The sequence below is a fragment of the Myotis myotis genome, unplaced genomic scaffold (assembly GCF_014108235.1).
Source record: "Myotis myotis isolate mMyoMyo1 unplaced genomic scaffold, mMyoMyo1.p scaffold_m19_p_9, whole genome shotgun sequence".
In the NCBI taxonomy this organism is placed as follows: Eukaryota; Metazoa; Chordata; class Mammalia; order Chiroptera; family Vespertilionidae; genus Myotis; species Myotis myotis.
In genome coordinates, this window is record NW_023416401.1 from 26,679,695 (window position 1) to 26,695,338 (window position 15,644).

Sequence of the window (15,644 nt, forward strand, 5' to 3'; positions counted from 1 at the left end):
CACTGGGCCGCCTTCTAGCCTAAGCTCGGAATGCTCCTGGGGTCCGAAGGCAGAAGCCTGGGACCCGCCATCTCTATCTCAGGACCCGATCAACACTTTAAAAGGTGAGATCAAACCAGTTTTACCCCAACTTTGCCCGTGCAATCGCCCAGTGTTCCTGCTCCCCAGTCTTGGAAGGGTTTCTACTGGGGAGCCCAATGCAAGATCTGGCTGGCTGCCTTTTAACATCCTGTCCTGATGCTACTCCTAAGAGTCCGACTAGCCCTGGCTGGTGTGGCTCAGTTGGTTGGAGCGTCATCCCGTACCAGCAGATGGCAGGTTCGATCCCTGGTCAGAGCACGAGCAATGTTTCTGTCACATCAATACTTCTCTCTCTCTCTCCCCCTCACTTCCCCTCTAAGGTCAATTTAAAAAAGATAGAGAGAGAGAAACTCAAAAAAAAAAAAAAAAGAGTCCTAATCACTAGGGTGCACTCACTACACAAGAGTTTCAGTGAAGGAGCCCAACCTTGGGTGCAGGTGCCCCGTGGAGTAAGATCTACGCCGGCGCTCACAAAAGCTGAGCAAACGGGCATCCCCTTTGTCAGCTCCAGATGGAGCGCCCTGCACGGCCAGAAGAGATTTTTATTCTGCACCTTCAGCAACTGGTTTCTGATGCTGGCTCTTCCTGTGGATGTGGCTAATTCCTCGCCAGTAAGGTAGCCTCTGCTACCAACTTCTCACTGCACTCTTTCCAAAATAACACCAAAAGGTTCACGACAGGTGTGCACAGGGAACGCACACAACGGCATGCATCGCAGCGCTGCTCCCAGGATAAAACCAGGAAGCAGCCTTCACACAAACCAGGGAACGCTATGCAGCAGTCGGAAAGAGCAAGGGGGCGCTGTGTGTACGGACGTGGACAGACCTCCAAAACATGCTGATGGGTGAAAGACAATGGTACCATTTTCATGTTGTAAAAAAGAAAAAAAGGAAAAAAAAGTAGTGTTTTTATGAAGAGTCATATATATGTATAAATATATATGCAGACATGCATAAAAAAGGTTGTACGGTTCACAGTGGCCGCTGAGACGCATAAAATGAAAGGTCAGTCGATCGGAACAGTAGACGTGTGCCAGTATCTCGAGAATATGCACATGTATTGTTTGCAAAATGAAAAAAAAAAAATGGAAACAAATGTAAAAAATGCGAGTTGCGAAACAACTTTTAAAAATAATGCCAAGTGGAATGTGCATGGCCTTGGGGCTGCCGTGGCCAGGAAACGAAGGGGAACTGAGAAAAATAAAACAACGGTTTCTGTTTTGTGTCTCCTGTCGAGGTGGCACAGAGGGCCGGGGTGCCACGGAGAGCAGAAGGGGGGCTGGTACCTTTCACAGCCTGTCTGGTCTGATATCGCGTCCCCTGGGAAGACTGAGGCTGCTGCTGCTGGCCTTGCTGCTGCTGCTGCTGCTGCTGCTGGCGCTGCATCTTCTGCATGTGCCACTTTTGGGAGGACGTTTGAAACTTACTTGAGGAGTTCCACACGACCCGCTGCACGGCCGGCGCAGTCTCCTTCGGTAAAAGCGGCCTCTGCTTTTTCACTGGGCTTCCCGTGATGGTGGCGGTGGCGGTGGCCGCCGGGGCCGTGACCGTGGACGTGGTGCTGGTGGTGGCCGTGACACCAGCCGTGGGAGTTTGGGAGGACGCGCGGGTGAGGACCGGCGTTTCGGGGGGAGACTGGCTGCCGGCCGCAGTGGACAGTGGTGGAGCTTTAGCTACAACTAGAGTCACTGCGTGGAAAAAATAAACAAAAAGTGGACTTGAGTCAGGTTTGCCGGCAGGGCCTCTCCGCCAGCAAGTTCTCAGGGAAACAACCTAAGGCCAGAAATGACCAGCAAATTCAGTGCATGCCCAGGAGCACATTCTCACCTTATCTCCTCAGCGCCTCACCTTGGAGACATGCATGCCAAGGCCCCTGGGGGAAACAGGTGACCCAGGCCCTGCCCTCAAGCTGCCCATGAACTCCTGGGCTGGTTGGCTGCAACCGTCTTGTTTTCCAAAGTGAGACTTGGGTAAGCACCTGAGAAAGACCCAGCCCAACTGAATCCAGAGATCAAGAGGAGCCCTTTGGCTAGGTACACAGGTGCCTGGGAGACCTGGTGGCTTCCCAACGGCCCAAGAGTCACATTAAATCATTCCGAAGTAAAGGTATCCTTGTCATCTCTCCCGAGTCCCTCCAGCATGGTGGAGCCCTGACACCTAACTCAAAAGGAACCCGCCCAAGACCAGAGCCCTCCCAACACAGTGGTATTTACCTAGACTTCCGGACCTGGACTGTGTGTTGACTGTGTACTTCCCTGGCTTGTATTTTAGGTATAGCACACACTACTACTTTCGCTACTGTGAGGTGGCACGTTTAAGTCTAAAATAGGCTTAGATTTTTTTTTAAAGAGTAGCTTGCTTCAAATAAAAATATTAAGTCAGTAATTATACAAGCAGGATTTGGGAATGACAACAAACCACCACCGTGAATGTCTGAAGTTTGAGAAAAGCCGTATTATGGAGTATGTCTTCTGGGAGGAGTTGGGCTGTGGGGCCAGGGAGCAGCATTTCAACAGGCAGAGATGAGAATTTGGAGCGGAACAGCACTCGCCAAGATGTACTTAGGAACAGGGAGCATTGCACTGCGGTGACTGACGGTAGGCGGTGAGGAGTGGCCAGCAGGCAGATGAGAGCCAGGAGCGCTGAGCGCTGCAAAGGGGATGACCACGTGAGGGCGCCACTTGTAAAGGGGTCCCAGCCACCGGGGAGAGGAATCCCTGAGGATCACACGCAAAGCACAGGTGCAAGTCAGCACCCCAACCTGACAATGTGCCTGGACACCAAACCTCTTTCCACGAGGACTCAGCCTGTCTTTTTAGATTGATATCACCTGGGGAAGATCTGCGCTTGGCTATGCTTCTCAGGGAGATGCTCGGTGAGCTATTATGGGTTTGGGGATCTCCAAGGAAATTAAGAAGAAAAGATAAGCTGACTTTTCTGACTGGGGGCTTTCTTGGTGGTTATCACATCTGGCTGGCCCTCCTGATCCTCAGCCAAGTTCAAGGGCAAGAGCACAGGGTGGGGCTGGATGGGGAACTCTTCCTACAGTGAGGAGCCCCAATCCTTTTCCAGGGCACCCGACCCTGGGCCCCAGAGCCCCTGCCCTTCTAGCACAGGTGGCTTGGAACCAGGCGCTACTAAAAGCCCACAGGGGCAGGGGGCCAGCAGGATGTCCAACCTGCAGAAGGGCCTTCAATACCTCCCCTTTCCTGCCATGTGACCAAATAATATGCTGTTCTTGCTGACGAGCTAGCCGAATCCTCCCCGGTGCAAAGGGCAACCACAGGAAGGGTCCTGTTCTCTCTCAGGGCTCTGCCTATGGTAACAGTTGTGCAGGAATCATGCCTGGCCCGTTTTCCCAAATAAAAACCAGGAGTGTGCAATCTGAAAAGATTCCAGCCTCCAAGTACTCTTTGGGGGTTATCCTTCAGACACTAAAATATTTCATTTCTAGGGGATTCTGATGATTTATAGAGAAGAAGAAAAAAAAAAAGAAGCTGTGGGAAATTCCATCTGTCCTAGAAATTCAGAGTGTCTGATCCATCACTTATAGCCCAACAAAGGGTGAATCTCTGAAAGGCCCGCACACCAGAAATCGCCCATCAAGCTCATCTACTTATTCCAGAGCTTGGTCACTGTCGTGTGCATACAGGACCTTGTAAGAGAAGGATGGGAATCTGTGATGTTACAGGTAAGCAGAGCAAAGGTCTCCAAGTGAACTCCCTTTGCCTCTGCCTGAGATCACTAGCGGTAAAAGCTGTTTTACTATTTGAGGATTCCTACGCACCAGCTGCATTCCTACCTGCAGGTGAGTTGGAGGTCACCACAGCACACTCCAAAATGCCCTTCACTTTAATAAATTTATAAGTAAAAGCACATCATTGAAAAGATGTTCTAATGCAAAGTTCGACATGAAGCCGATTCTTCAAGACCCAAACCACCATCAGGGGGATCTGGATGTAAGACCAGTCGGTTCTGCCCCACCTGTAAGGACCTGCTCTGACTGAATAATGTTTTATAATCATCTTCAGCTTAATCCCCCCAACACTCGGGGGTTCCTGGAGAAATTTCGCTCAGATGTTAGTGCAAGAAACTTCCCTCAGATGTCTACTTCATCTAATCAATGGAATTTTTTTTATTTTTTGGAAACTGTGACACCTTTTAAGGGACTGTGTTTCCCTTTTTGCTTTGACTGCTAGGAAGCTCACAGCAAAAATGAAAACCCAACTTTATCTCATGATTATGTACTCTCGCCAAATCCTTTCTGGAAGAGGAAGAGGCACTAAACCAATCAGTCAAAAGATTTGTTCCAGAAAGAAAGGAACAGTATAAATACAACATTCATAGGAGCACTCCCATCTGCACCCAACTGGTCCCTCAGGTGGAACAAAGGCTGCTCCTACTGTTCCCTCTGAAACAGCAGAGGAGGCCCCTCAAACCCCATTCCGCTACAGCAGCGGTTCTCAACCTGTGGGTCACGATCCCTTTGGGGGTTGAACGACCCTTTCACAGGGGCCGCCTAAATACATCCTGCATATCAGATATTTACATTACGATTCATAACAGTAGCAACACTACAGTTATGAAGTAGCAACGAAAATAATTTTATGGTTGGGGGTCACCACAACATGAGGAACTGTATTAAAGGGTCGCAGCATTAGGAAGGTTGAGAACCACTGTGCTACAGGATCACATTTTTCAGACACCATCCATAAATCTAAGAGATGGCTCGGGGATGGTGTGGTGGTTGATCCTTCCTGTGCCCCCAGCTGTTCCCTCTCCCTCCACTGCACCATCCAGGGACATCTCGGCCTCTTGTGATGACCTGCAGGGTGCAGGTTCCAGAGCAGCTCGGCTGATTAACCACCGAGGACAGATTCTCAAGGCCCGTCCCCGACTTGCCTTTCAAGCTGCCGGGCTCAGAAATGCCCAGGGGCATAGAATGTCATCTTACTCAAGGGCCTGGGTCGGCAGCTAGGTCCTATCAGAAGATGGACACAGTCAAAGCTGAAACCCGCAGTCCCTCAAGTTCCTCACACAGTCCCTATGGCTACGTCTCTAATGTGTCCTCAGGCAAGGGTCTTCGGAGCCCCCCAGGGAATTCTCCAGTCTTTCTTGGGCGTGTTGGTTCTCCGCACGACCCATTTGCCACCCCAACTGAAAAATGCGCGGACTGCTTTGTCCATGGGAAGGACACCCTGCAAATCACTCAGACGTTCCTTCTGGGGGTCTGTCAACGTGCATGGGCTCCGCCGGCTTCGGCGGCCACGGCTGGTCCAGGCTATATGGCAGCAATGACAGCAGGCCGAGGCTCAGGCAGCGATTCCCACCGGGGCAGAGTTTGCCTCCAGGGGACATCTGGCAATGTCAAGCCGCTTTGAATGGCCTCAACCGGGCAGGTGCTACGGGCACCCAGCAGGGAGCAGCCAGGGATGCCGCTCACCACCCCCACTGCACAGGACAAGGCGCTATGCGGCACAAAAGGCCAGTAGCCCCCGAGCTGAAATCCCCGGCATCAGATGGGTTAAGTGCAAAGATGGTGAAGACCGATTCAGGTGTGCACCCCGCAGTGCGCCTTGGAATTCTAGTGCCCCAAGAAGTGCTCACCATCCTGGCACCACCTACCAAATGGTGTCAGGTTCTGGTAAGAAAACGCACGCTGAGGTGCCTGGGCAGCATGAGGGGGAGGAAGGGGAGCTAAACTTATCAAAATCTTCAAAGGAAACACTCCTAACAATTTCAATCTTGTCAAATGTCTAAATGTTGACAAATACTTCGAGAAAATGAAAAAAAAAAACGTACCAGGGGAGAAGTTGCTTAGGCGAAGAATAACTTGACTACCAGGAGCAACTTATTTTCTAAGGGACTTTTCTCAACTCAAAACCATCCATGCTGAGTCCTGAGCAGGGGAGGGGAGGGAGGGCAGGCCCAGTTGAAGTCCTGGTCCTATCAGGTGGCCAGCGAGGTGACCGTGAGCCAATCACAGCTCTGCTCTGTCTCCTGTGCTGACGTTAGAGGGTCACACAAAGGAATGGTGGCACTGGAAACCAAACCAAGAAACCGGGAACTGGGAGCGTCACTTACCATCCTGCTTGGGAGATGGTTCTTTGGGTTCCTTCTTGTTTTTCCGACCCTCCCGCCCAGAATGGTCTTCTCCTAAATCTATGACAAGTTCGCTCTCCGAGTCAGAGTCCAGGCCCAAGTGGACCGTTGGGGAATCCGTCTCATCCTTCCCCTTCAGCTTATCCTTTGTGGGGTGAGGCGAGGGTTTGGCTTTCTCGGAGAAGTCCTTCTCAGGCGGGGGGCTGGCCTTTTCCTTGACTGAGCCGGGGTCTGCTTTCTCGCTGGGGGGCGAAGCGCTTTTCAGCTCCTCTTTAATCTCCACCGGGCTGGCCAGCTTGGGCTTTGTTTTGACAGCAGACAGCTCTTTGTCCAACTGAGCACCCTCTTTGTCTTCCACGTCTTCCGGCTCATTCTTGGACTTCTGCTCATCATCACTGATATACTCACTATCGCTACTGTCTGACTTCTCAGAATCCTCCGAATCGCTGTGCTCTACGGCCGTGTAAACATCTTCCGAGATTTCATTTATGCCTAAATTCAAAAAGAAAACCCAGCATGTGGCGTAGTCACAACATAAAGAGCAGGACCAAAAACGCAAACATTTTCCACGCCAAACGCTGGAAATAAAGAAAGAAAACATTTCAAATCGCATCACACTGGCCTGGGGTGGTGAGCAGTGAACCAGGTGCCCCTGAAGTCTGCTGACAAACGGAACCTGTGTTCGGAGAGGGTTCCGAAGACAACGTGGGACCAAACAACATAAATCCGGGAGCTAAATCTTTGCAGTATTGATAACTAATTGGGATACAGGAAATGGGAGAGATGGAAGGGAACACCAGAGAGACACTTAAAATGGATCCATTTTACAGAATAGAAAATAGAGGCCTACAGCAATCCCTTGTCCCTAGGACACAAAGAAAACCCTGGGCTCCTGACTCACCAAGTACTGTTCTCACACATTCCCAAAGCACAAATGCCTTTCGCCCTTAGTGTCCAGCGCGCAAAGAAACAAGCCAAAGTCTTAAAGCGGAGACTGCAAACTCACAGCCCGGGAGCCACATCTGACCACCAGCACATTCTATTTGGGAAGCAATGGTTGGGCCCACAGGGTAGTTTGTTGTTTGCTCTTGCTTTTTAATTTGGAACTTATTGCCCAATTCACAAATCAGGGGATTTCACACAGAAATCAAGCTGGCAGGCTTTTGCTGAGAGAACAGAACCTGGCCACTCTGGTTGACAGGCCCGCGAGGTAAAGGGCTTCTGCTGCTGTAGCTAATGGTCAGACATAAGGAGGACAAGCAGGAGGGCATGACCACACGCGTGACAGGAAAAGCTTGGGTACTAGAGCCCAAAGGACAGGAATTCAAATCCTGCGCCACTGCTTTCATTCGCAGTGTAACCCTGAACGAGTGACCTCCCTCTCTAAGCCTCAGTTTCTTCACCTGCAAAATGGGACTGATAATGGTATCGATCTCCCAGGACAATCTCTGTGCGGTGCTTCCTTAGCACCGTGCAGGGTGCATAGGAAACACTCCATGACTGGAAATATTAAAATTCTCATCAACAACAATAATAAATCAAGGAGTTAGACCACATGTGTGGAGGGAATCAAGAGAGATATTTAAATGGACTGCAAGACTTCATCCTTGCCAATCAGTGTCCTAACCAAAAACAGGCAACCCAACAAGGAATGCTCTCCGATCACAGCCCAGATGACTCCAAACCACATCTCCTTGCTCACCCAAAGGTCCAAGGCCCCCACCAACACATAAACCTCACATGGAGTGGCTCTCTCAGGCCCAGCCATCCCCTACTTCTTTATAAATGCCCTCCTTTATCTACTTATTCAACCAATATTCCAGAGCATTCCTATGTGCACAAGACCAAGTACCTTGAAGAATGCAAATCCTCCTAAGGCGACCTCCCTGCCCTCGATGAGCTGCCAGCCTAGACTGGGAGGGAGACCCCCCACAGAAAGGGACCACTGTTGCTTCTAAGCAATGACGTATCCAAGTAGGCGGGCAGATAGGGAGAGCAGTCGGAGGAGACTTCCTGGAGGAGGTGAAGGCAGACAGTGTGGGGAAAGAGGGAGGGAGGCTATAGGTACAGAGGCAAGATGGGTCTGCTGGGTGAGGAGGCCCCGTCTGGAGGAGAAGGCTTTGTGTCAGACACTGGCAGGGCAAACCTGATCCTGACGCCAGGACACTGACATGCACTGAGAGGGTGCACAGAGGCAGACGCGGGAGGACCAGTCTGCTCCTAGAGCACCTGCACCTGGCACCTGCAGGCTGCCACAACCTAAGAACAAATTCAGAGGAGTTCAAAGAGCCTGTCCGAACAATTAGCCAATCTGAAATATGTTGCCACGAGTGGAAATATGTGTTAGCTGAGCAAACAGCTCAGGGTTCGAAGCAGCCAGGATCCACCTCTGACTTCTCCTGGGTGGTGTCCCCACAAATGCTGCTGCTGCTGCTGGTGATGATGAAAGCAAACCAAAGACATACCTAGTTGTGCTTTGCAACTCTCTATCGTCTTGTCAAGATTGAGCTGGAACCTGCTGCGGATCTGCCGCTTGGGAGAGATGAGAGGCACGGGGGCAGCCTGCTGCTGGACGGACTCGCTCAGCTCCTTCAAGTCCATCTCGGCCTTGCTTCGATCTGGAAGATACCGTCCCGCCCTCGTCAGACCAGGCATTACAGGACGAACAAACAACTCGCAAACAACACGTTTTAGAACATGGGAGGGGAAAGACCTAAAACATTTTTGTCATTTGTCCCAGCAATACCCCCGGCTCGATGACACGGGCTGACTTGGGAGACAGCAGCCCAAGAAAACACTTGGCAGGTTTACTCAGTATTTAAGACGCGCCGTCCCAGCCAGATGGTTGTCGGTGGAGCTCCGCATCGTCAGGGAATCTCGAACGCCAAAGGTTAGCGTCCTGAGCTCAATCTCAGTATTAGCAGAGCAAGTGGCACCCGTCTGGCCAGACTGCGCTTTCACCCCAAGGCCACATCAGAGAGGCTTGTACCCGAGAGACGCCGAGCCCCTCTGAGAACACGCTGATAACGGGGAGCCCGGGCTCCTCACTGATCACAGAAGCGTCACTCTTCACTCTTCCTCAACCTGGTCTGGAGCGTAAATTGGAAAGGCAGAGAAAACTAGAAAAAGAGGCAGACCTTCCAGCCAGCCAGCCAGCCTGCTGTAGCTCTCTTTGGGAAGGGAAACAGATTAGCCCTGGATATTACATCTGTGTCCTCTCACTCAGGTAAGAGGAGTCCGAGCTCCTCACCACAGTCCCAGGCAAAGGCCTCCGACTGCTGATGACTCACTCGGCCGAGGTCCTGCCCCCACCCCCCTCGGCCATGGGCTCTTTATAAGAGCAACTGGACCAGATTCCATGCGTTTGCATTTCTTTTTCTTTTCCTTCTTTAAATGCAGATGATTTTGCCTTTAGTATTCTTTGATAAGTCTTTTTTTAAAAAAAAAAAGATTTTTTTATTGATTTTGAGAGAGAGGAAGGCAGAGGGAGAGAGAAACATCAATGTGAGAGGTGAAACATCAATCAGCTGCTTCCTGCATACCCCCTAACCGGTATCAAGCCACAACCTGGGCATGTGCCCTGACCAGGAATCGAACCCACAACCTTTCGGTGCTCAGGATGATGCACAATTAACTGAGCCACACAGGCCAAGGCGAGTTTGCATTTCTGGAATTCCTTCCCTGCCTCCTCTAGTGTCCTGGAAACAGAAGGGGACAGATGAAGGTGGGTGCAAAGGCCCAGATGCACGGGAGATTCGCAGGCAGGAGCAGCACTGCCCATCCTGCCTGCCACCCTCTGACCAACCCCCAGCTGAGAATGTGGGCATATGCCCCACCCAGACTGATCCCAGAAAAGCAGTCAGAAAGCATGTGGCATCGAGTCAAGGACACAGAGAAGCTACCACGGAGCCTGTCTGCACCAGCTCAGAGCTCACTCCCCGACTCCCCTTCATCTCCCTGCTACACCCACCCAAAGGCCGCCTCCGTCGCCCAGGCTGTTAAAGGCCCAGGATACAGAGTGAGAGCTGGACCACAAGGGCTGTTCAAAGCCTTCACTCTCTCCCTTCGATTTTGTTTTGTTTTCCGATTTGACTCACAAACCTTCTCCTTCGCTCAGGAACAGGCCACTTCCCCACATGCACGCTCAGACTCCTTCCTTTAAAGTGACCGCAGGTGGCCTCCCAAATGCCCCACCCAACACAGGTGACCAGAGCAACAAATTGCTCAGAGTTGATTTTATCACCACAACGAGGCCTCCTCTAGGATGAGGAAGGCCCTTTGCCCAAAAACACTCGGAGTGGGCTGCCAGGGAGATTCCAAGAGTGACAGCATCCTGAGAAACAGCCGTGTGTGTGTGTGTGTGTGTGTGTGTGTGTGTGTTCGTGCGTGTGTGTACGCACGCGCTGACCAGGGCCTCTTCAGAGAGCCGGCAGCACTGGGACTGGAGACGCTCACAGGTGTGAGTGCACGGCCACTTTGGAGGGAAAGAATTTACTGCAGAAGCACTTACAAAGCTAGGACAGAGGGAAACAGTGATCAAACAGCAAGAAGGAGAAGGCGGCGGCGGAGGACCAGGGAAACAAGAAAAACAGACACAAATAAAGACAGTACAAACAGGACGTAAGGACTTAATATTGAAGCTCCAAATGTGACAGCAAAAGGGAGACTATGAGGTCTGCCTGGTCATTTCTGTTCTCAGAAAGGAGGACGCATACTGGATTCCAGAGGGAAAAGGCAGCTCTTTCAAGCCTAAGCTAGAAAAGAAGCATCTCACAGAAATACTGTGAGGTGGGGCGGGAGGAGGGTTGCTACCCAAGTGATATGCTCATCAATGTCCTCAATAACATTCTCGTACCGTTCATCGGTTCCATATAGCAGTGACAGAAAAGCACGCTTACTATACCCAGGGGTCAGCAAACTTTTTCTGTAAAGGGCCAGAGAGGAAGAAACTGTATGGACCATACAATGCAGGATTTAGTGCAAAAGCGAAAAGAAACAATATGTAAACAAATGGGTATGACTGCGTTCCAATAAAACTTTATTCAAAAAGCAGGTGGGGGGGCCAGATTTGATCTGCAGGCTACAAAATGTGCCATCACCGGTATGAGTCCCAGTGACTGCTAACCGGGCTACACATAGATATTACCTGTAGAGCTTCAAAAAAAAAAAAAAATCCTAATGCCTTGGCCACCCCTCCACCACCCCCGAGACTGGCCTGGGGTACAGCCTGGGCATTGATATGTTAAAAGTTCCCTGGGCGATGCTGACGGCAGCTAAGGTTGAGAACCCTGTGTTAGACCAATGTGAGTGAAGAAAACTCCTCATGATCTGCCTGAACCCTGGCGTATCTGTGTTGACACACAAAACCACACTTCTAAACGTTAGGGTTCATAGAAAGAGACCTACATACACCTCATAATAGAGAGGAATGAAAAGGCAAAGGGCCGCATTTTACAAAATAAGGCTGCTCGCGTCCATATGCTGCTATAATGTTTATTCTGACAAGAAACGACCACAAGCCGGGGGGCTGGGGTCAGGACCCTGGGAGCGGAGCTTCAGTTTAGCCACATGTGATCATCTTTCTGAAACTTTCAGCTGCACTTGACTCTCCCCCGCAGAGAGCAGAGAAGGGCTGCTCTCTCCTTTAGCTCCCAGGCAACTCTTTCCACCCCTGCCCTTCTATATCGGGTGTATCTTCCGAATCCACCTTTGCTGCCAACACTTTGAACTTTTCAGCTGATGTGAAGACAGCTCAGGCTACAAATGGAAACAGTGAATTTTTTTTAAAAAACCCACGCTAGCCGAGGCCGGTTTGGCTCAGTGGATAGAACGTCGGCCTGCGGACTGGGGGGTCCCGGGTTCGATTCCGGTCAAGGGCATGTGTCTTGGTTGCGGGCACATCCCCAGTGGGGGGGTGCAGAAGGCAGCTGATTGATGTTTCTCTCCCATTGATGTTTCTGACTATCTCTCTCCCTTCCTCTCTGTAGAAAATCAATAAAATATATTTAAAACAAAAACAAAAACAAAAAAACCCACGCTAGAGGAAGAGGCACGATCCTACATTTCTGGAGGGAGCACAGATGGGAAGAGCCCCTTTAGAGGGCAATTTGGCTGTTTGGACAGCCAAACATCAGCTGCACGTGGCCTCTGACCCGGGTTCCACTTCTAGGAATTCATCCTGTGGATACACACTCCCATGTGGGTAAAGGGTCTTTATCACAGCTGTTATCAACAGCAAAAAAAAAAAAAAGGGGGGGGTGGGGGCAGGGGAAACAACCTAGAGTCCATAACTAAGTGCCTGGATAAATAAGGTGCAGTTCACCTTGAAATGCACTAAAATGCAGCTGCTGAAACGTAGCAGATCCCCGCGCACTGCTCGGACAGCCAGCCGCTTACTGAGAAGGGCACAATCGGTAGCGCACTCTAGCACTGGTGTGGGGGAGAAAGAAGGAAACGGAGGATAGATATGAATACACCTGTGTTCTTGGGGCTTCTCAATGCTGGCACTTAAGACATTTGGGGCCAGACAGGTCTCTGTTGGGGGCAGTGGCAGTGGGAGGGCGGGCTGCCCTGCACATTGTAGGATGTTTAGCAGCAACCCTGACCTCCACCCCTAGGTGCCAGTAGCACCCACATCCCAGTTGTGGCAATAAAAATGGCTCCAGACATTGTACCATGCCCGAGGGACAAAAATCACCCAGTTTGAGAACCACTGGGATGTACCTAGGCGAGCTCTCCACAGCGACTAAAACACAGCGGGCACCTGTGAGGAGCGGATACAGAGGCAGGTGATCAGAGGGTTGCAGCCAGGATGGCTTTTCATTCCACATCGTTCTGTCCTGTGAACTTTCTCTCACCGTGTGCATTCACTGCTCATAAAAACACGGGAGCCCTGGCTAGAGTGGCGGCCTGAGCACTGAAGGATCCCGGGTCCAATTCCCGATCAAGAGCACGGACCTGGGTTGCGGGTTTGCTCCTGCCAAGTCGGGGCACGTGCAGGAGGCAACAAGTCGATGTCTCTCTCACATCCATGTTCCTCTTTCCCTCTCTCCCCCTCCCTCCCTCCCTCCCTCCCTTCCACTCTTTCTGAAAAGCAATGGAAAAAATGTCCTCATGTGAGGATTAACCAAAACAAAACCAATAAAGCTTTTTAAAAGAGAAATATAACCACTTCTTTTTTCAGTTAAAACAAAAAAAAGGGAGGAAAAATAAAACAAAACTCCTTTGTTCCAAAGCTGCCGGAGACTCTACCGGATGGACTTCCAGGAGCCACAGAATGGCAGGTCCTTCGGGGAACAACATTCAGACAGGAGACCCCAGCAGACGGTCTCCTGGCCGTGAAAGCCAGGCAGAGACCCTCCTCACTGCACTCACTGCAAAAAACAAAACCAAGACCACCTCTGGGAGACCCAGGCCCTGCTCTGCATCCGGCTCTCGGATGCCTGGCTGCCAAGGCCCTGCTTTGTGTGAGAAAGGAAGGACGCCTCCCGGCAGCCACCGGGAGGAACAGACAAGCAGACACGCTCCATTGCTTGGGCGGCACCGGCGCCCACCGTGGGGAGAGCAGCAAAGCACATTTTGTCACAAGCAGGCCCCGGAACTGCTGGGTGTGTCCAGCCACAAGCAGACACCCTCTGTGAGATAAGAGATGAGGATTCGCAGGCCAGGGGAACCGGAATGCAGACAAGAATCAGGGCCTCCTCTCCCTCCTAGTCTCACCAGCACGTCCTCACTACGATGAGGGTGAAGCCACAGGAGGGGTCGTGACAATCCTCCAGGGTTTGTTTGGAGCTGAGAGGAGAGGCTGTGTGCCGGCAGCAGGCTGAGGGCGGTCTGCGTAAACCTTCCCCTCGCTCATGCACAGTAGCTGTGAGGGTAATCAAGCAACCATGGATGACCCATGGGCTGGTTTTCCGTATTTTTAGTCGTATTTATTTGGCCCGAGTCGAGTTCTTTTTATTTTTTTATTTTTATTTTTTTAAATATATTTTATTGATTTTTTACAGAGAGGAAGGGAGAGAGATAGAGAGTTAGAAACATCGATGAGAGAGAAACATCTATCAGCTGCCTCCTGCACATCCCCCACTGGAGATGTGCCTGCAACCCAGGTACATGCCCTTGACCGGAATCGAACCCGGGACCCTTCAGTCCGCAGGTCGACGCTCTATCCACTGAGCCAAACCGGTTCCGGCGAGTTCTTTTTATTTTTGATGAAATCGACGACGTCACATTTTTAAAACTAGGAGAATTCACACAAAAATCAGGATTTCTGTTTTTCTGAGAACTCAGAATCTGACAACACAGGTTCAAGTGGTAGGAGCTGCTTCCTTTAAAAAGGCACCTCGTCCTCTGTGTGATCCCCCATTCCGAATCGTCACTCTACCCCCAACCCCTTTCAAGGGCACATGAAAGTCAAAACAGGGCCGCATCTTGAAGCATTTCAGTTCCCGTAGCCCAGTGAAGAGCTCCAGCTACACAGCAAAACAGGCCTGAGTCTGAAAGGCCCAACTTCACCTTGACCCATGTGTGACCCTGAGTAGGCAACTTCCCTTCTCTGGGCCTTCTGTGAAATGGGGCTAGTTCCTACCTTTGAGTCGTTTTCATCTGCAGAGAGTAAAATTCACGTTTTGGGGGATACACCTCTGAGTTCTAACACTGGCAGAGATTTGTGGGACCCCCACCACAAACAGGATGCAGGACAATTCCATCTGCCCCTGACCCCCTGAGATCACAGTCAAACCGTCCCCAAACCCCCACACCCGACAATCGCTGATCTGTTTGCCATTCCTGTAAGCTTGCCTTTCTCGGTGTAATTTTTTTAATTAAATATTTTGTTAGATGTAATAATGTCATCATTATCCCCGGCACTTCTGTCTGCTCCAAGTAGTCACACAGATGACAGACATAATGAAACACCATAAGCATTGGTCCCCTCCCTGGGATCCTGGAAAAATACTTCGCATCCCCTTCCACTTTCCCATTTCTCAACCCACCCGTGGCGCTTCTCACGGATCCCTCTCTGATTCTCTTTCCAGTAGGTGACTGGAACCCCAGCCCTAAAACACCCACATCCCAAGGCTTCCGCTCCTGCTGACATAATGAGGCCCGCGTCCCCCCCAGTGGGAAGGAGAGGCCTGGTCCCGCTGTGCCCGCCCACCCAAACGCAGGCAGGAAGCAGCGCGCACTCCCACGGTGGGTCAGGCCAAACAGGAAGTCCCCGTGTCACGAGGATGCCCACGGTCCGCCTGGGTTAAGGAAGGAGCTATTCTTGCCATGCATGGCTGGCAAAAAGGAAATGGGACCGTGAGAACACCTCCACACAGCAGTTCTTTTTGGGGTGTGGAGGTGGGAGGAAGGCATGAGAAAGCAAACCACACTGCTGAGGAGGTGACTATTCCCCAAGGCGGCAAACGGGTCGCCTTTTTGTTCAAGTGAGCGGTTCCCACCAGTGTATCTGAGCTG

The 15,644-nt window shown here is 51.1% G+C and overlaps 1 protein-coding gene across 28 annotated transcripts in view; it reads right to left on the minus strand.

Annotated features, from left to right (window-relative positions):
* Positions 1 to 15,644, minus strand: part of ZMYND8 (zinc finger MYND-type containing 8) — a 110,064-nt gene that overhangs the window by 18,889 nt on the left and 75,531 nt on the right. For 21 of the 28 annotated variants that reach the window (XM_036321577.1, XM_036321568.1, XM_036321589.1 and 18 more), the window contains 3 exons: positions 8,648 to 8,800; positions 6,165 to 6,674; positions 1,367 to 1,768 (listed from right to left, as the gene is read on the minus strand). In XM_036321577.1, the coding sequence (XP_036177470.1) occupies positions 1,367 to 1,768; positions 6,165 to 6,674; positions 8,648 to 8,800 (1,065 nt within the window). The remainder of the gene's footprint in view (positions 1 to 1,366; positions 1,769 to 6,164; positions 6,675 to 8,647; positions 8,801 to 15,644) is intronic. The other 7 variants (XM_036321590.1, XM_036321586.1, XM_036321581.1 and 4 more) reach the window with 3 other exon arrangements.